This window comes from Condylura cristata, unplaced genomic scaffold (genome assembly GCF_000260355.1).
Source record: "Condylura cristata isolate star-nosed mole 26May11 unplaced genomic scaffold, ConCri1.0 scaffold00001, whole genome shotgun sequence".
Taxonomy (NCBI): Eukaryota; Metazoa; Chordata; class Mammalia; order Eulipotyphla; family Talpidae; genus Condylura; species Condylura cristata.
In genome coordinates this window covers 55,062,233-55,083,065 of record NW_004567102.1, presented here as the reverse complement: position 1 = coordinate 55,083,065, position 20,833 = coordinate 55,062,233, and the positions used below count along the sequence as shown (strand labels likewise).

The following is a 20,833-nucleotide window of genomic DNA, read 5'->3' as shown; positions in this document are numbered from 1 at the left end:
CGGCCCCCTCTGGGGCTTCTCGCCCTCCGCTCGTCGGCGCTGAGATTTGGGGTTCCTCGCCCGGTTCCCCAGCATCGGTGCCCTCCCCCCGGGTCAAGATCTCTACCCCGGCCCGGACTCCACACAAAGCCGGGCGGCCGCGAAAGCTCCGCCCCTCCGGCTCCTTCCCTCCCCCTCCCTCTCTCTGGCTCCCTCCCTTCCCCGGCGTCCCCGGCTGGCCGAAGCGGCGTCTCTCTCCGCCTCCAGCCTCACCTCGGACCCCTCCACCCGGGTGGGTGCTGTAGTAGCGAGGTGGGAGGCCTCTTCGGGCGGGGGCACGCGCGCACCGCGGTTTTGCGTGGGCTCCGTCCCGCTCCTTTGTTCGCGAGGTTCTTGGAGCGCTGCTTGCCCAGGATTCAAATGAAAAAGCTTCACTTCCTCAATAAAAATTAGGGTTTTCCAGTGAAAGGGGCAGTCTTTGCGGGAGTCAGGCGGTGGTAGAGAAGCGCAGCGCTCCCACTGCTCGTGGTGTGGCTCTGACTCGATGGGTCCTGGCTTGCCTCGGTGAGAACTGGTTGCCACCCACTTCTTTGTTGTTCTTTGTTCGATCAGGAAATGCACCCCGTTTTGGAGCTAAATCGTTTAGGAGAGCGTTGGCATCTTGCTTGTGAAGACTGTTTCTAGGTGTAGGAAAACTTTGCAGGAGTAGTGCAGAAGTACTAAATAAACTTGAGTTGATGGCACAGTAGGTTAGAAATTTCCGATATTTCATCTTAGAGCTTTGATTAGGAGTTTGAGCAGCAACATTGATTCGCAGAATCCTAGTTTCCTGTGCCAGTCTAAATTATATTAAATAGCTTAGAAACCTGTTTCACAGATTTCACAACGACGTTAAATTAACTTGGTAAATAGTTTTCTAGTAAAGTAACTCCCAGAGAAGGGGTTCTAACTTTTAGCAAAGACTCTTAATGATCTGATTTGTCTGAAGCAGTACAAATGTTGGAAGTAGTTTCTTCTCGATAGATTAAAATCAGAGAATCTTAGAAGTGGAAAGACCTTAGAAGACTAGGTCACTAGTTCTACAACACTGAATCTGACTTTAATTTGGGATTGGCTGTCCCATATCTTTTCAGTTAGCAAGGATAAGTTGTTTAATGCCCATTTATATATAATAACTTATTTGTGAAAAAAATCTATCTTAGACAAGAAATTTAAAATCCAAAGTCATAGTTTTTAAGACTTTTTTTTTGAGGCTATCACATGTATAATACTGGAGATCGAAATTAGCATTTTTAATGTTATTTAATATTCCTTAAGAATTCATGCACATTTTGGCTCCCAGCAAACTCTTACCCTGCATTCCCTGATAAAATTGGAAGTAATTGTGTGTGTTAATTTTTTAAGCTGTACTATTTTTAAGATTTAAAGATTGGTCTTGTCAGGGCTTGGGATAAAGGAGTGAGGTCAAAACAAAGGTTGGGGAGACCAGTGCTGAAGCTCTGTTGCAGCTGTTAGTTGCTGTTGACCATAAGCCGCCCAGTGAAAGAAGCTGGTTGTATCTTGTCACCAGATTTTAACTCTGTGGATACATTTAGGCAGTAATTTTATGAACAGCTATTTGTTCCTGAGCTCATTTATGATGAGGCTGTGTTGAGGGGATGGGAGCAGGCATTGTGTTTCAGGGGCAGGATGCAGGTTTGGCTAGGTAGAGTGGAAAAGTGGAAATGTTCCTGTCATGGTTGTGACTTAATACTTTTTTTGTAGCCATTCAACTACTTTTTACCTGATAGCCACAACAGGTACATAACTGAATGCTGGAAATCTCTGGTTAGGTTATCTGCCTTCTAGCTATTAATCTTTTAGAGTGGAATATTCTTTGGATTTTGGGGGGGTAGGGGTTGATAAAATATTTTGCAGAGATTTTTCAATTGCATTAATATTAAACTAATTATTAGTATCTGATAATATATTTAACTCCATACAGTTAATTCCAAAAGTATGGTTTCATTATCTAAAACATCTATTTTGTAAACTTCTGAAGCAACAGTTTTTTCTTTGTGAAGAAAGAGGCTGCACCTAAAGCACCTTTTCTATCAAAAGAATTTCCTGAGTCATGGTACCAACATGGATTGATTGGGAGTTGGTATTATCGATGGTAATAGAGCCTGCATGATCTGCTGATACACATTAAATTAACTTGTTTGTAAGGGACATAGAAGAAAGGAAGGATAGAGTGTCTAATAGCAAATTTTTATGGCCATCAGAATATGCTAACCTTTACGTCTGCTGCTATCTTGAGGCACATTCTGTGTCTCTTGGTAGCTTCCAAATGAAAAGGACTTCAAAAGATATGAGTATTTCTCTGTACACTTTACAGTCTTTTTATCACACTGTTTAGATCACTGGAATGTTGGTCACAAGTCTTCAGTGACTTGATGGATGAGGACTCCCTCAACCTTTGAGGGAAAGTAAAAGTTCATTTCACTGTGCCTGTGTATTCCTAAATACACAGTAATTTTGTGTATACTCGGCAAGACTATCAGTAATCAGTAAAATGATTTCACCTAGTTACTGAGCTCCCTTCTGACTTTAAAATATCATTTCTGTACTTAGTATAATTAGAAAATCAGGCTATTCGATCTATTTACAATATGCACATTTTTAATGCCTTCCTTGGAAATGACTATTTTAGTTATCTTTATCTCACCATTCAAGCCAAAAAAGGGCTTTAAAATGTTGATTAATGATTAACAACATATATTTTATAGATATAACCTTTCCCTTAATTTAATAGCCACTCAGAGTTACAATTGGTCTATTTTACATATTAAATAAATTTGTATTCCTTGTTGATTCAGTCTTGCATTTAAACTTCCACATTGAGTCTATAGTTTTAATGTCCAAGGAGAGAGATCAACACCTGGTTCTTAAAAGAGGTCCCTCCCCCCCCCCCTTTTGATGACAAAAGAGTGGAACCATTTCCTTTGCTACAAAAGGAGGATAGTAATTATTTCTTTTAATAAAACTTTAAATGATTTTGTTGACAAATCCTCAAAGAAAACAATTTGATTGGGTAAAAAGGTCCTGATTTCCTAGGGAATGACAATAGCTTTGTTTTGGCACATGGATGTGACTAGGCTTAAAGGTTTGTTACATCATATATGTTACATCATACATAAATATATCTAGTCCAAGAACTATGGATAAGAGATTGTAGACCCTTACATTCTGAAAAGCTTCTTGAGATCAAATTCTAATATTTTGCAGATAACTTAATTCTTTATGGATATTGCTTCACATTTTTGAAGCTTGTTACCTTCAGGACCTCCCTGGTGGCACAAGGGGTTAAGTCTCAGAACTATAAAGCTAGCACCTGGGCCCTCCCTGGTGGCATGAGTTAGAGCACTGCACTGTGGGGCTGTTGTAGCATCTGCAGTACAGGTTCAACCCCTGGCTAGGGGAATGACCCACATGGTGTGGCAGACCTCTCCTGACTTACCTGCTGCTCCCCCTCAGCCGTGTGTTTCGGTTGATCTGCCTGTTATGCTCCCCACCTAGTTTCTGGTGAACCCTCTCACCTACCGCCACACGTCTAGCCTGTACCCCAGTTCTGTGTGCATAAATAAATAAGTCTTTAAAGAAAAGGAATTCTATCTTTACTAAAGAATGGATGATTGATTACACAGCAACCACCTAAATATTTTTGATGTGATATTAAGCTGTGCAAAGTTGAAGAAGATGCTTTTGTACATTTTGGGAGAATTCTTGATAAGCCAAATTGGCAATTATCTGTAGTTTGGCTACCCTTTTGGACATTAGTCATTTAAGTTCATATTCTTGGTGGGACTGGAACTCCTAAGTTGTAGCAGAGAAATTTTTTTGAAAATGTATATATTAATATGACTTGGCTACTTGATGGGTTACTTTGATGGATAAGATAGATGTTTTTATGTTGACTTGTATTCCATATTAATGTTAATTTCTTGCCAGCCTTCCCCCTTACCATTTCTTTCTGTGACTATAAGTGCCACTGTTCTCCCAGTAGCTTCTACTTAAGAATATTGCCTGACCTCTGCCTGACTTTTGAACCTTAACTCTTTTAGCTATTTAGCGAGGTAATTGTGGCATCTAGTTGACTTGTCTGCATGCCATTCTTTTTCACTGTTATAAAATAGGAATAATTAGAATAATACCTACATCGTGGGGTTGTTTAGAAGATTAACAGGCAATACATGTGAATTTCTTAGAGTAGTGTCTCCTGGTAAGCCCTCAATAAATACTAGCTACTTTATTTTTTAAAGCTTTTTAAAAATGTGTGCATACAGTATTGGGGTACAGGCCAATAAATAAATAAATATATCTTAAAAAAAAAGTTACTAGCTTACTGTTTGGTGCAGGGGGTAAGAGGATTCACCAGAGACAGTGGGGAGCAGAACAGGCAGATGTACTAAAACACACCACGCCGTATGAATCATCTACCCGGCCAGGGATCCGAACTCAGTGGCAACAGAAGCTTCATAACCCGTTGCGCCACCAGGGAGGGCCACTATTTACTTTTAATAATGTTTGCTGAGAAATTGCTGCCAAACTCTCCCTTTTGTAGATTATTAGGGTTTTCCCATTATTAGGTTATTGGTAACTTTCTCTTGGATTTTCAGTATGTCCATAAGAGTATTTTTTTTTTTTAAGATTTATTTATTCATTCATACAGAACTGGGGTACAGGCCAGAGATGCAGAGGGTGAGAGGATTCACCAGGGACAGATTGGGGAGCAGAACAGGCAGATTGACGAAAGTACACTGCTAAGGGGAGCAGCGGGCGGGTCAGGAGAGGTCTGCCACGCCATGTGGTCACCTTCGGGGCAGGTGGGAATCGAACTCATGCGGAAGTGGCTTTAGCTTCTTAGTGCTGTTCTTTAACCCACTGCGCCACCAGGGAGGGCCCCATAAGAGTATTTTGAACGTAAGCTAGGTAGATGGTGGAGACATTTCATTTTGATAATTCTTATGCAGAGGCGGATAAAAGCTATAAGGAGATTAGTTTATTATTATTTACATGATGTCCTTTGATAGTGGTAACATAGAAATAACGTTTCGTGTCAGCTTGGTATATGATGGTTTTACAGGACTTTACATATTTAAGAAATACTGAGACTTGGCTGCTTTCAAAGATCTATATGTACTGCCACCATGTAGAGCTTTAAGGCAACCTGTTTGGCTGTTTGTATTGTCTTAAGAATGGTGGTTTTTCCTTTAAGTCATCTTATATATGTGAATAGTTGCAGAGGAAAGCTTGTATTGAAAACAATGAGTTAAGTAATTCAGACTTGTGATACCAACAAAACCAAATAGGGGTGGTAGTGGTCATAGTAGAAACAAGAATGTTAAAAATTGAACATTGATCCTGGATTCTGATTGATACATGTAAAAGAGACATAGAAGTTTTGAGTTCTAAGTTACTATTAAGTACATTTTAAAAAGAGTATATTCAAGCAGAATTTTGAAATATTTGATACTGAATAGCAGGTACACTCCTTAGCCCTAGCTTGTTGAAATGACTGACTTAAAGCCATTAAGTTTAGCTTATTGTCTTAACAAGATTTGGAAATGCTAATTTCAAAGTCTAGAATCAGTACTAAAAGTAATTTCTAATTTAGTAAAGACTTATAAAAAGTGTCTATTTCATTGCTCTAAAGAAGCAATCTATATTTAAGAGACTTCGTTAATACCACTTTTTACTTTAGAGACACTAGAGCATTGACCAGTTAATTTATTGGAATTTTGGTAGATGAAGATCCATGATTTGGATGTTTTGTGTTTAAAATAAATTTTAGACATAAGTTTTAAGATGATTGAGTATTAGGTGTTATGCAAAAATAGAAATTGTGAGCCAAAATAAATGTATTACCTTGAAAAATGGAATCATTAGAATAAAAGTATATTGATTTCTAATGTAGTTGAATGTTGCAAAATCAAGTCATTAAAATTTTAAATCTTGTTTAGGTAAATGTCTTTTAATGATGAAATCTATAAATGAATTTTTAGATAATTCATGAAGATTCTCTTGTCGTTCACTTTTTTTTTCCTACTTTAGGTGATATTGGAAATTATTATTATGGACAAGGTCATCCCATGAAACCACATAGAATCCGAATGACTCATAACTTGCTGCTAAATTATGGCTTATATAGAAAAATGGAGATATATGTAAGTAAACCTTTTGGTAAATACTCAGCATTGTTTTTTTTTTTTTTTTTTTTTTTTTTTGGTTCTTTTTTTGAACCTTTTGGGGGAATTGGAACTTTTTTTTTTTGGCTTCTTTAGCTCTTAAACCATTTTTAAAACTTCCCCCTGCAACAGTTATTCACATTTTACTCAGATTAGTATACATATTATTTTTGCTACAATAATTGATATGTCACTGCTGCTGAAACGTTCACCTGAGACTGTTACTGAAGATTTATTCAGGAAACAACATCCTATAAATATTTATTGATACATGGAATATTGCTAGTAGTTAGAGTATAAATAAGATACAATATACTGTATACAACTGCTTTAAATGTTTCTGTAGATAAAAGATGGGAGTATATATAAATGAATATAAGATACAATAGCTCCCACTCATCAGGGGTACTAGAAAGACTTGAGGCAATCAGCAAAGTTTGGCCATATAGGTCACTGATTTTCTCATAGATGTAAGACAATTAGAGAAGTTGGGTAAGACATTCAAGTCAGGAAGACTGGGCTAAGTATTTCACAAATAAAATGGGGCTTTTTGGAGCAAGAATGGTTGATAAGCAAGAGAAAAGGAAGGGATTATGAATAAAGACTTGTATTATGAGGATGCCTGGTAGGCCACTGAAGAAGTCTCTAAAGATTTATGTTGGAAAATGAGAGCAGTTTCTAGAACATGGGTTTGACTTTATGAGAGTCTATTTCCAATAAGATAAAAGAGGGATTAATTAATAGTTGGTGTTAAAGTTGATGCTTTTTAAAGGAATGGAATTATCTTTGGACTTTGCCATTAATTGCTGTTTCCTAAAACACATAAACTTGGATTGGTTTTGAAATTTACCTACTTACTGTTCTTTTGAGACAACTTTTATGGGAAATAGTATACTTTGTATTTGATTACTCTGACATAAGCAGTTGTAATTCCACAATTCTGACATTTATTTTTCTTCACAGAGGCCCCATAAAGCCACTGCTGAAGAAATGACAAAATACCACAGTGATGAATACATCAAATTTCTGCGCTCAATAAGACCAGATAACATGTCTGAGTATAGTAAGCAGATGCAGAGATGTACGTTACTATGTTAAATCTATATATGATAAATGTAGATCAATATTTTTAAACACATATGACTGGGAATATCTAAATCTAGATATTTAAAATAAACTAGTTTTTTAATTATTTATGGATTTAGAAATTCATTGTAACAATACTAAAGTTATTTTAAAAAGATTCTACCTGGAGCCTATTAATCTGCCAAGGAGCTGTTTGGATGTTCTTTGGCTTTTTGCTTTGGTTCTATGTTAACTTTGGAATGAATGGATATTGGCTTTAGAAAAAAATGGTTATTCTTTGTCTTAGCCTGATGTACTTTCCTCTTGTCTTCTACTTGTGTATTTTAGTTAATCTGGATCGGATTATAATAGATACAATCTATTACTTCTCCTTTTTGTTGTGATATTAGTGAAGGTTTTGATTCTCTTCTACATAGTGTTCTCACTTATAGATTTAAAAAAGTATTTTATTAGAGATTGTTTGAATACGAAATTTCATCCTAAGATGCTTGGAACAGTGTCTTTTACAACTTAATACTGGAGTTAATATCTGTGCTCTTATTGTAGTTCCTTGATGATTTTTTTAAAAAAAATTTCAATGATAAATATAGTTGCCAGGCTTCTCATTCATAGAACTTTATATGAGTTTCTGTCATAGCTTGTCACATTTGAAAATTATAATAAATCTCAGTAATATATACATAGGCTATATATTTATTACCCCTGTTTCTTTCATTGGGGAGAAACAAGCTTAGATTAAGAAGTTAAGGGTGGCCCTAAGGCAAGTGGATTAATAGAGTTGATTTAAAATTTACATAATCCTGAATTGTGTTAAGATTATGATCATATCTGAGCAGTAAGAAACTAAAATTTATTCTCCATTGCACTAACTAATAATACTATGTAAAAACTGTAAAATAATGATCCTTATTCTCAAAGAGGGTGTTAACTTAGGGGGTGGGGGAAAGGTACAGATATGTATGTTTCCTTTATTCTCTCAGTATGAAGGAACAAAATATAAATATGTTCAGTGATGTGTTGGGTATCTATTTACTGTAATTGCTTGTTTTGTCTTTATCTTGACTATTATACATCCAGTTAATTATTGTCGTTCAGGGTGCCGATTAAGCATGGGCAGAAATACAACTAGCTGTGTTTTGATTTCCTTTAAAATGCATTTCAAAAGTATGGATGGTCTTTGTACCTAGAGATTTTAAGAGACTTAAAATCAGTTTTTTTAGTCTTGATCAATTTATATTTGAGAAGAAATACCATGGAAATTTAAAATCCATTTTAAAGTAAAAGCAAATTCACTTTCTATTTTGTTAGCTATCGAAGTTAATAAAGCAGAAATATACCACAAATAATCCTAATAAGATTTGATGATTGTATTTCACATGTAACACTTTAACTACTTTAGATAAAATGATAAATTAGTGGTTTAAGTTGCGATCTCTGTGTTGCTGTTATGGTGGGTATGTTTTATGCTTGTGTCAGGCCAAAAAAAAATATTTGTAGTAAATAAATTTTATTAAGAAAAACACCTTTATTCTTGGAATGGATTGAAATTAACGAAATCCATTTTCTACAGTTAATGTTGGAGAGGATTGTCCAGTATTTGATGGACTCTTTGAGTTTTGTCAGCTCTCAACTGGTGGTTCAGTTGGTAAGTGTCATAACTTGAGTCAGATTTAAACATTGATTTAAGGTTGGTAGTATGTAGTAACTAACTTTTGGATTACTTGTTTAAAGAAAAGTCTTAGTTCTACATTTTGACAACAAAAAGTAATCACTGTGTGTAGTATTGACACATTTCCTTTAAAGTTCCTTGTCTTAAGATAATCATTCTGGCATTTAAAAAAAATTATAATTTAGTTTTCTTCTGTTGTATTTTCTTTTTTTAAGATTTATTCATTCATACAGAACTGGGATACAAGCCAGAGGTACAGGGGCAGTCAGAGGCTTCACCAGAGACAGAGTGGGGAGCAGAACAGGCAGATCAACGAAGTATACTGCTGAGGGGAGCAGCGGGGCCAGGAGAGGTCTGCCGCCACCATGTGGATCACCTCCGGGGCAGGGGATCAAACTTCCATTGAAGTGGCTGTCGCTAGCTTGCAGTGCTGCATTCTAACCCTTTGCACCACCAGGAAGGGCCCTCTTCTGTTGTATTTTCAATTACAGGGACACCAACCCAACCCAACCCACTCCCTGTCCCTCTCATGTACGTGTACACACACACACACACACACACACACAAACTCACTCTCTGCCATTGTTACATCCTCCATCAGATCACAGCTAAAGGAAAACATTTTTCTAAGGAGAAGCTACTCTTAGTGACTTGGGCAGCGATCTTTAAAGGTTTTAAACTTGATGCTATATGGCATGTACTTTCCTTTAAGACTTTTGTTGTACACATTTTTTAAAACATTTTTTAAAATCTTTTTCTTTTTAAAAATTTATTCATGCACACAAGGTCTAGGGTACAGGCTTGAGGTATAGGGTTAGGAGGAAGTGACAGGATTCATCAGAGACAGTGGGGAACAGAACAGATGAACTATAATACACTGCTGAGGGGAGCAGCGCGTGAGATAGGAGAGGCCTGCTACCTCATGTGGGATACTGCAGTGGATGCACACAGCTTGATAGTTCTTTGACTTAACCCCTTGTATCGTGGAGGGGCCCTATTTTAAAAGCCTGCTCTCATCTTTCTTAGCTGGGGCTGTGAAGTTAAACCGACAACAAACTGATATGGCTGTCAACTGGGCTGGAGGGTTACATCATGCTAAGAAATCAGAAGCATCAGGATTCTGTTATGTTAATGACATTGTGCTTGCCATCCTTGAATTACTAAAGTAAGTAATTTGTACTTATATTTTTCCTATGAAAGGTATTTTAAAGATTTATTTATTTTTATTTACACATACAAGAACTGGTGTATAGGCCAGACATATGGGGCTGAGAGCATTCACCAGAGTAGAGTGGGAAGCAGAACAGGCAAATATACTGAACTACACTGCCAAGGGGAGCAGCAAGTAAGAGAGGAGACATGGGAGTTTCATGTAATAAAAAATTACATGAACCCTGAAATTTTATGTTGTAGGTTTTACTTTTTAAAGGCAAAAATTTGGCAACTTTTGAGATTTTTTTTTTTTAATATTGAATAAGCATAACTCCCTAGGTTCCAGACAGAATGGTGGCTTGCTAAGTTGCTGAAGGAGCTTTAAATATATCCTTGACTGCATTTTGAATGTGTCAATCATGTTTAAAATTGTTGGTAAACGACTTGGGAAGACACTCAGAAACTTAAGTTTGTTCACAGTTTTATTTTTACTTTTACGAAGAATTTCTGCTTCTGCTGTGATGAGACATTTCTGCTTTTAATAAGTATTCTGAATGTTGCTTTCCTGTGAGTGGAGAATGTGTGTGCTTAATCTGATGTCAGCATTTATTTGAACACAAATATGGTTTCAGAGTATTATAAACAGTACTCTGCCACAAAATCCAATAATATAACACTTATTTCACTGTGCCTTAAAGGCATGGCACTTGAAGTTCACTTTGTTCTTTCTCTTCTTTTGACTTGGGTATGTACTACTAATAAAATGAAGATGTCTATGGTATGGTTATGTGACTCTTCAGATGGATTCAAATTACAATTGTCTAACAGCAATTTGTAGTGTTGCAAGTAGGACTAAACAGATGAGAATGTCATTGCTATCCAAACTACTCACTCACCTTTGCACATGGAGCCATAGACCCAAAAAAAAAAACCAGACTGTAAACAAATGTTTCAATCGAACTTTATGGCATTGACATTTGAATTTCATGTAATTGTTACATACTGCATTGTCTTATTTTGATTTCATTTTCAGTTACTTAAAAATTTGAAAGTGATTCTTATCTCAAAGAATTTACAAAAATAGGCCACTGGCCAAACTTGGAGTATGGATCATAGCTTACCGACCTGTTTATAATAATGAAGATTTTCAAGAGGGATGTTTGACAGTCAAATCCTCAAGTATGGTGTAATCTTCAGTCATTGACATATAGAAATACGTACTATTTTTTAAAGCATGATGAAGAGGACTGATTTTGTACTATATTCTCACCTAGATTATGCCTAAAGGAGGATTTAAAGACCTGAGGTTCAAACAGTATCTTCAGATGTTCACTTACACTGAAAGTAAAAAAAAGGGTGGGTGGGTGTGGGGGAGGATTACATTTGCAAAAGCTCAAAAATAAGTTTTTTGACTCTGTTGTGGTTTTTCCCATCTTAAAACTTTTACAAAAAAATTATGGCTTCATTTTCAGGTATCATCAGAGAGTCTTATATATTGATATTGATATCCATCATGGTGATGGTGTTGAAGAAGCTTTTTATACAACAGATCGTGTAATGACTGTATCATTCCATAAATATGGAGAATACTTTCCTGGTACGGGAGACTTGAGGGTAAGACTGAATTCTGTCTGAATAAATATAAGCTTCTACCAGGAGGCTAGTAATCTTGTACCTGAACTAGTAGTTAATTTTCCTGAATCATTTATTTGAAATTTGTATGCAGAATTGAATCATTTTATATGCCATAACCTCTGCTATAATTAACTTTTGCTGACTGTAATGTAAAATTTAACGAAACCTTTAAGGACATTCTTTTGTTCAGCTAAATATTAACATTTACTTGAACAAGTTTTTGGGCATCCATGAAACAGTTCTTGATGTTGAGTTTGAATTTTCAGAACTACTAATGATAGCCACTATTTCTCTTTCAAGATTAATCTATTTTACTGAAGTTTTTTTTTTCTCCAAATCTGCTATAATTTAGCAACCAAAAGTTGAGACTAGCCATATTCTTTAAATTCCTTAAATAAATGACTAATCTCAAGGTGGTATCCTTTTCGTAAGAATTGTAAATAGGTAGGGGGTCAGTTGCTTGATACATTTCAATATGTTATGTTACCTTTAAAGTGGCAAAATTATGTTTTCATTTTTTTACCAGTTAATTCCCTCAGTACTTTTACCCACTTGGTTGATTTATCCTCTAGATGAGTGGTTTTCAAAGTATGATCCTTCAAATAATAGGGTTGGTACCACCTGTGGGAACTTGTTAGAAGTACAAGTTATAAGAACTTGTTAAAAGTACTAGAAACGTGTGTGATACTACACACTGAAGTATGAGAACTGTAGCTTTAATAAACAGAGTTCATTTGTCTACAGCCTTTGCATCCTGATGGAAATTAAGCAAAAAGCTTTCCTAACTTTGAAGAAAGATAATCTCTTTACCATCAAATTGCATTAATCTCAGAAATGGAGGCTTTTGTTTTATTTCTGTGAGGTTTTTATGATTATTTAAAGTTAAGTATTGGCAAATGTGTTTTTAAAAAACTTGAGAATTACCTTCAACATCTCTACCTCATTTAAGATTTTACACTATTAAATATTACCATAATTTTCCTCTTTGAAATATTTATAAAGGTGTTCCCAAAATTTTGTGAGTCTAAGGTCAATCATTACATTATATGTGTAATTTTATTTGGACTTTGTTGAAATGCATGTGTAGCTAAATGCATGTTAATTTAATTCAACTTTTTTTTTTAACCTGACAGTTCATTTAAAGTCAGAAAAGGTTACTTGGAGCTTAGGTCATTGCTAAAACCATTGCGTTTATTAGATCCGTAATCTAGGTGGAAGAAGGAAAACAAAGGTATGATAAAGAAGCAGTTGTGGAACAAGAAATGAAAGTTTGGTCTTAACAAAGGCAGGGACTCTAAGTTGCCACCAGCTAGATGTGCTGATCTACTTGGTATTTTCTGAAATTTTACTATCAGTATATTCCAGTTGTGCCTATAGTACAGTACACTAGGGATTCACAATACTTTAGTTTAACTACATTTCGTTTGTATTTGGTGATACAAAATTTTACGTTTCTTTAAGAAAACTTGTGTGGAGGTATGATTCTACTTGTTTTTTTCCTTTATTGCAACTTGGGTCATAGTAACTATCAAAGAGTAAGTTGAAAATGGATTCAAGCAAAGATCATTCAAAGAAGATAAGGGAAGAACTATTACAAGGTTTAATAATTATAAAGATTCATTCATAAGTGACACATGATTTGAAATAATGTAAGAATCATACCTTCCCTGTTAAAGCACTGTTTGATTTCTGCATACAAGAACTGGGGTAGAGGCCAGAGGTGGAGTGGGGCGTGAGAGGACTCAACAGAGACAGAGTGGGGAACAGCACAGGTGGACTCACTGAAATACACTGCTGAGGAGAGCAGCAGTGGGACATGGGAGGTCACTGACCTCTGACCCGGAATTGAAACTTTAGGTGCTGCATTGACTGTGGACAGCTTGAAAGTTTGCATTTAACCCCTTGAGCGGGGGCCCTAAAGCATTACTTTAAGAAATGTCTACTGTATTCTCTCTTTTAGGGATATATACATACATACATAATATAGATATACATGTATTTGTGTTTAAGGTCTGTGTGTGTAGTTGGAATCCAGGCCTCATCTTTTTTGTGTGTGTGAAGCAACACAACAAACAACTACATAAAAGAACAATAAGTAGGAATAAAAATTTGTTTCAAACCCAACTGAAGAACAGATTGTAGAACTTTAGTCTGTTATTCTTAATACTTAAAAAACTCTGAATTTATCGTAAGTAAACAAATTATGAGCTATAGGATGAATTCTGCGTTGCAGAAATTACTGTTTGCATTCTCAGACTATGCATTTTTATAGTTTTTCATACGAAGAGTTTTATTCTGTTCTTAATTTCTTGTGGTAATGTAATATGTAACTTCATACTGCCTTTGTTACATTTTTTTTCTCCGAAAATAATTGCTACAGAATAAGTGGAATTCTTTTCAGCTTTATAAGTAACCCATAAATAATACAATATGCACGTATTCTGTATTCTTTCTCAACGTAAAAGATAAACTCTGAACTGGATTGTTAGCAGTTTCTTTTAATTTTTAAAAGTGTTTTAATTAATAGGACAAACTTGTGAAATATTCTCTAAGATCTTCTTAATTATTTTAGGATATTGGTGCAGGAAAAGGCAAATACTATGCTGTCAATTTTCCGATGAGAGATGGTATAGATGACGAATCATATGGGCAGATATTTAAGCCTGTAAGTATTATTTGCAGAATCAAAATTGATTTTTAAAAAATTTTTAGAGACATTAACATTTGCTGTCTTCAACATAGATCATCTCAAAGGTGATGGAGATGTATCAACCTAGTGCTGTCGTGTTACAGTGTGGTGCAGACTCGCTATCTGGTGATAGACTTGGTTGCTTCAATCTGACAGTCAAAGGTAAGCAATATAAATGTGGATCTCACCAATAAAATGTTTCCTTTTACCCATGAACTTAGCATAAAGTTTTTATTGTAATTTTTGCCTGCTTTTTAAACAAAGAACCATGTGTTTGGTGTTTTAGAAAGTACAGTTAATCTTATTACACTAAATTAGGTATTTTTATTTTGTCAAATATCTGTATATATTCACACCACTAATTTTAAAAGGTTTATTGTAATCCCAAACGAGACATTGTTACTGTTTTTTTGTGATTTTTGTTGTTTAATCTGAATCCAAATAACATGCAACATATATTCATTTCTAGGTTAGCTTTGTGTATTAACTTCCCCACTGTAGAAGAGGGATTTAGCTTTCTTTGGCCATTTGTCCCCAATACAGGCATACCCTTCCAATAGCTCCCTTTTTTCCCTACTCGAATCTGTTGTTTATACCAGAATTTTTGTTGTGGTATTTATGGCTTACAGGTTACCCACAATATTAAAGTACATTTTGGCTAATCTGATTTTTTTTTAATATGTTTGTGCTTTCTAATTTTTTCATTTAGTTTTTTCTTGATTCATTATTGTCAATGTATGTGTATCTTCAGATATATCAAGTTTTCTCTTTGACCTTGACAAATAGCCTCCTGACCTGTTACTAATTAGAAATATTAGGAGGTCATCAAGCTGTTCTTGCTTCTCTGTTGTATTGACTCCTGGTGGTTCTTACCTCTATTTTCTTTTTTATTTTGTCTCATTTTGGTGTGGTGTATATTGTCAATTGACTTCCCGAGAAAAGGAACATTTACAAACTAAATTTGATCAAGTATGAAATTACCACATGATACCCATCCTGACTAAAGTAAAAAATCACCATTATGGATTTAAGAATAAATTGAAATTTTTATTAAGTTCTTAAAATTTGTTAATAGGTGTTGGATCAGTAATGATTTATTGTGGATACTATACATGGCTTTCTTCTGAACTTTACAGAATAGATTGGTGGTCTACTTTAAATTCTCATAAGCTGAGAAGACTGAAACAACTTTTTTCAGAACATCTGAAAATACTTTTTTCAGAATATCTGTTGGTCTAAATAGAATTAAACAATTAAATAGAAATACTAAAAGCTATTCTAGTATTATCATTGCTGATTAGCAGCCAGCTTTGGAATTATGGCAGAATTGAGTAACTGCTATATTAGATTGAACCATATGGAATTAATTGCTCCCTTTCTTGATTGGCCGGTAATTGCCAAAAAGCAGTAGCTTCATATTATTGAACTTAATATGTTGATAACAATCTGTTATCTCAAAATGAATATGATCTTAAAATATATATCTTTCCCTTTTTTCTAAAAAATTTTCTAAAATGCTTTTATATTTAAAGCAGTGGCTTTCATAATCATAAACTGCAGCATTGTTTTGCTCTTAAAATAATTACATTAACAATTGAGATGGGAAAAAAAGTACAAAATGATGTAAAAATAAACGCTTATAAATAAAAATTAAAAACAAATCTACATTATATTTTCAGCTGCCTAGTAAACTTTCAGCTTTATAAAGCATTAAGAATATTTATAATCCTAAATATTAAACTTGACTCTAGACTTTGGTCTCTAGATTGCCAAGATCTGCTAATGTCAGTTACTCCTTGTCCATCTCCTTTCTTTTTTCGTTAATGTGCTATTTTCTCATGTTTTTAAAAGGCTAAATAATTTTAAAAGATTAATCTTTTAAAAATTCATGTTATAGTAGTTTTTATCAAATTTTTGATGAAGAAAAAGTAAAATGTCTTTGTTCAGCCAGCTATTTTTACTTGAAAGTCTCTCAATTAACATTTTGTTTATTTAAGTTTTAAAAATAATCAGATGGTTTTCAGCTATTATAAGAGGCCCATGTTTTTGTAGTAGAAGTAATAATTGGACTGTAAATCATAGGATTACTGAAGAATGCTAAATAAGAATGCTCATAATACATAATTACATGAAGAAAAAAAACTTCTAAAATTTTACTTATATGTCGGAGTGATAGTATTCTAAGAAGTTACCAGTAACTTACAACTATTGAACTACTATGACATTTATATGTTAGGCTTTTTCAAATTTCTACATACAAAGATTTGTTAATTTTTTATAGTAATATTAATTTTATTATAGTAATAAGAATGACCCAAATACTAGTACCTTGAGTAACTTACTGTCATGTGAATATATAGACCATCATTTTCTCCATTACAACTGTTGAGCTACTATGACATTTATATGTTAGGCTTTTCAAATTTCTACACACAAAGATTTGTTAATTTTTTATAGTAATATTAATTTTATTATAGTAATAAGAAGAATGACCCAAATACTACTACCTTGAGTAACTTACTGTCATGTGAATATATAGACCATCATTTTCTCCATGTCAGTAGAGAAAATTCATAAAAAGTTAACTTGGGTTGTATCTGATTTTCTTCCCCTTACAACCTAACTGGAACATAACATCTTTATTACATTCACTTTTTCATGTTAGTAAAAATGGTATATTAATATTTTAATCTTTAATCTAGTTTTAAAATTGACTTTTCCTATCAAGGACACTTGCTGAAATGGCCAGTTCTGCTCAGGTTTTTGAGATGCGTTTGACAGAAATTTTAGACTAGAAATTCATGACATTTTAAAAATACTTAGAAAAGTTATTTTGGTTGGGTAATGTTTTCAAACTGTTACAACATGCATATAAATTAGTTGTTCCTGAAACTACTTTGTCTTAGGTCATGCTAAGTGTGTAGAAGTTGTAAAGACTTTCAATTTACCTTTGCTGATGCTCGGGGGAGGTGGATACACAATCCGTAATGTTGCTCGATGTTGGACATATGAGACTGCAGTCGCTCTTGATTGTGAAATCCCCAATGGTAAGTGTTCTTATGATCTTTTTATTGTATGAACTGTCAGTATATGGAAATAAATGATGGCTGGATGACTAGATTCCAGAACCTTGTAAATAGAACAGTCAATTAATGAATTAATTTGTGTTTACTTTTAAACATTTTTTTTATTTCTTAAGTTTAGATTTTGTGCATGAATTTGTATGAATGAGCTTTTAATATGCTATTTCATTTTATTGTTTTTAATAGAATTGCCATACAATGATTACTTTGAGTATTTTGGGCCGGACTTCAAGCTGCATATTAGTCCTTCAAATATGACAAACCAGAACACTCCAGAATATATGGAAAAGATAAAGTAAGACATTGTTGAAATGATTTGATAAACATTTCATACTGATAAAGTTCAGGAACCTTTATACATCAGAAATGTTGTTTTTCTAACATTTAAAACGTAAGATTGATTTCCTTAGATAATGGAAATATACAATCTGTGTGTTTTAAAAAATACTTACTTTTTCTGTTGGTTAAAATGGATTTGAAACTGCATAGGGGGTTATAAATTTTGTACTTTGTTTCTTTACATGAAAATAAGGTATATTTTCATTGTTTGAAACATCTCCAGGATGGTGTTGCAGTGTTGAACATAGACTTGTAGTACACCTGTGTTTGTGTCCCCTCTCTCTCCCACATTCTGTGACATCTGGCAAGTTATTTTTTTTTTTTACCTTCGTGCTTACAGTTTGTCATCACTGGAATAGTAAATGAAATACTGCCCACCTTTTAAATTTTGAAGATTAAATGGGTCAATAGCATGGATAGTATCCTTGTAAGACAAATGTTATTTTAATTCATAGGTTCATAGGTTAAGAAATATTTTAGTTATTTGTTATTATATTTAAAAAGAACATGAGAAAAAAAATAATTTTGTCTGAAACTTTACTATGTAATTTAGACAGCGTCTATTTGAAAATTTACGCATGTTACCTCATGCACCTGGTGTCCAAATGCAAGCTATTCCAGAAGATGCTGTTCATGAAGACAGTGGAGATGAAGATGGAGAAGATCCAGATAAGAGAATTTCTAGTAAGAAAGATAATACCTTGATGCATATTCGGTTACATTTTTGGCTTTTTAAAAGAAAAATACAAATACGAAGGTTTCAGTGAACCAAGATCATAACTGAATTATGTCCCATGACCATACTGTTACTGTCAGAATTTTTAATCTTAATCTAGATTTACCTTCCTAGTGTCTCGAAGTTTGATAATTTCAATATATGTGACTCTCTGGGCTTTAATACTTCCATGTTACTTGCATATTTATAAATAAATTGGGAAAATAATCCCATTTATCCAAAGTACAGTGAATGGTTAACATTAAACACTTTGTGATTTTATGACCTATCTTTCACTTAATATGATTACTAGATCTATAGCATAGTGGTGGTCTATTATTCTGTAGACTTTCAAACTAACATATTTAGTATTATCAGTATCTATTTTGTCTACTTCTATTCTCATCTCTAAAATAAAGTTAAGATAAAGTCTTTATCTCAGCTCCTTTTAGAAAAAGTTTCTTCCTAGGTTTGTTTTTCCAAGGAGATCCCGAAATGTTTCCCGTGTTTCTTTGTATTAATTCTGCCTAAATTAAAGCTTAGTATTTAGTAAAGTATACATTCAGTTCTAACCTTAAAATCTTTAAGTGTCTGTTATGGTAGCCAGTTAATTCATTTGTGCCTGAATGTGCCAATGGTTATAAAACTTGTGACTATTTCTGTCAGACTTCTGTTATTAACATCTTCTATCGATCAGTTCGAGCATCAGACAAACGGATAGCTTGTGATGAAGAATTCTCAGATTCTGAGGATGAAGGAGAAGGAGGTCGTAGAAATGTGGCTGATCATAAGAAAGGAGCAAAGAAAGCTAGAATTGAAGAGGACAAGAAAGAAACAGAGGACAAGAAAGCAGGTCAGATTTATCTTTTGGTAAATTTGTATTAATTATAAGTGAAAAGTGAGCATTGTTGGAATTTATCTTGTTCCTGAATCAAATATTGGAGGGATGGGTATACTATATAGCACCCATGTATGTGGTGTTTTGCTTCTAAGTATTTTTTATTTCTAACTCTAGATGTTAGTAACATTTGCTTTGATAACATAGGAAATCTTACTGCCTTGTCTTTGTGACATAGGCTTAGAGTAGTGACTTTTGCACTGTGGTATAATAGAGGGCAAAATGGTTATAGGTCTATATATAGTCTGTAATTCGTGCTAAAAGTTTTAAGATAATTTTTAGCTACCAAAGGTTTATTTGGTGGGAGGAAATACCTTTATACTAGTTTCACCATTTTGAAAAAGCTTAGAAAATAGATTTTTTTTCAAATTGATGATGAAATCTGAGAAAAGAGAGGAAAGGATATGAGAACTGTCTTAGGGAAGAAATAATACTTAAGGTACCTTAATTTAAGGTGCTTTTCAGCCTCTGTTGAGAAAATAGATGCTTTTTTAGGCTATTGAATTTACCACCAAAATCTTTCCTGTTATGTTCCCCAGGCCATTCACCGATACGTTGATCATTTTGTTTATTAAAACGTCATATTGTAGCACCATATGATGTGGTAACTGCCTACTTAATTGAGCTGACTGCTCACAGTTAGAGAGCACAGTATTTTAAATTTCTGTATTCTCAGCACTTGGTGCATCCTTATTATGAATACTTAAGACCAGTAATAGTGGTGAACACAAATTTTAGTTGACCTTTAATTTTGACCCTGTAGATGTGGGAAACTGATAGAAAGAAAACAGTCCAGTATCTTTTTCCTCTATACTTCGAGCTTATGAAAATTGGTTATCCCGTGTTCTTTTTGAGAAAATGAAGAATCCACAGCATATCTGAAATACCAAGTTCAGTTATTTTACTCATGTATTCAATTCACTATCTATAGGTTACCATTTGTAGCTACCATTTTATAGTTTAAACTTCAGTGTTTTGCAGTGATGATTCCCATTTGCTTTTGTGTACTGATTGACATTCAGAAATTTCAGTTATGCAGGTTAAGAAGACAAGCTATAACTTAAGATTTTCCCATTATTTTTGTGTTATTTCACTATTTTCATCTGTCCTTTGGTGATGTTTTTAATGTTAAAATTATGTGATTTTTTACTTTCAAACAGGAAAGCAAGTGCACTGGGATACATGACTGCTAAATTTTTGCTAAAAATGAGACTACCTTTTGATTTAGCCTAATGACATGGTTGAGTTAGTAGTATATGTATATATCCAAAATTAAGCCAGAAGTTCACACAATTATGCTATGTGTCCATATTGTTAACATTTGTGTGTGTTTTACAGGTCAGGTCAGTCCCCTATAGTGT

At 34.2% G+C, this 20,833-nt stretch overlaps 1 protein-coding gene across 2 annotated transcripts in view; it reads left to right on the top strand.

The window, feature by feature from the left end:
- HDAC2 (histone deacetylase 2) overlaps nt 1-20,833 on the top strand; it is a 23,639-nt gene that overhangs the window by 645 nt on the left and 2,161 nt on the right. Inside the window, exons 1-12 of one of the 2 annotated variants that reach the window (XM_012724382.1) lie at nt 235-271; nt 6,073-6,185; nt 7,170-7,287; nt 8,863-8,937; nt 9,988-10,126; nt 11,586-11,727; nt 14,321-14,413; nt 14,491-14,599; nt 17,344-17,484; nt 17,707-17,815; nt 18,413-18,543; nt 19,272-19,427. In XM_012724382.1, the coding sequence (XP_012579836.1) occupies nt 6,111-6,185; nt 7,170-7,287; nt 8,863-8,937; nt 9,988-10,126; nt 11,586-11,727; nt 14,321-14,413; nt 14,491-14,599; nt 17,344-17,484; nt 17,707-17,815; nt 18,413-18,543; nt 19,272-19,427 (1,288 nt within the window). In that variant the 5' untranslated portion in view covers nt 235-271; nt 6,073-6,110. Of the gene's footprint in view, nt 1-234; nt 272-6,072; nt 6,186-7,169; nt 7,288-8,862; nt 8,938-9,987; nt 10,127-11,585; nt 11,728-14,320; nt 14,414-14,490; nt 14,600-17,343; nt 17,485-17,706; nt 17,816-18,412; nt 18,544-19,271; nt 19,428-20,833 lie in introns of those variants that run through there. The other variant, XM_004673785.2, reaches the window with a different exon arrangement.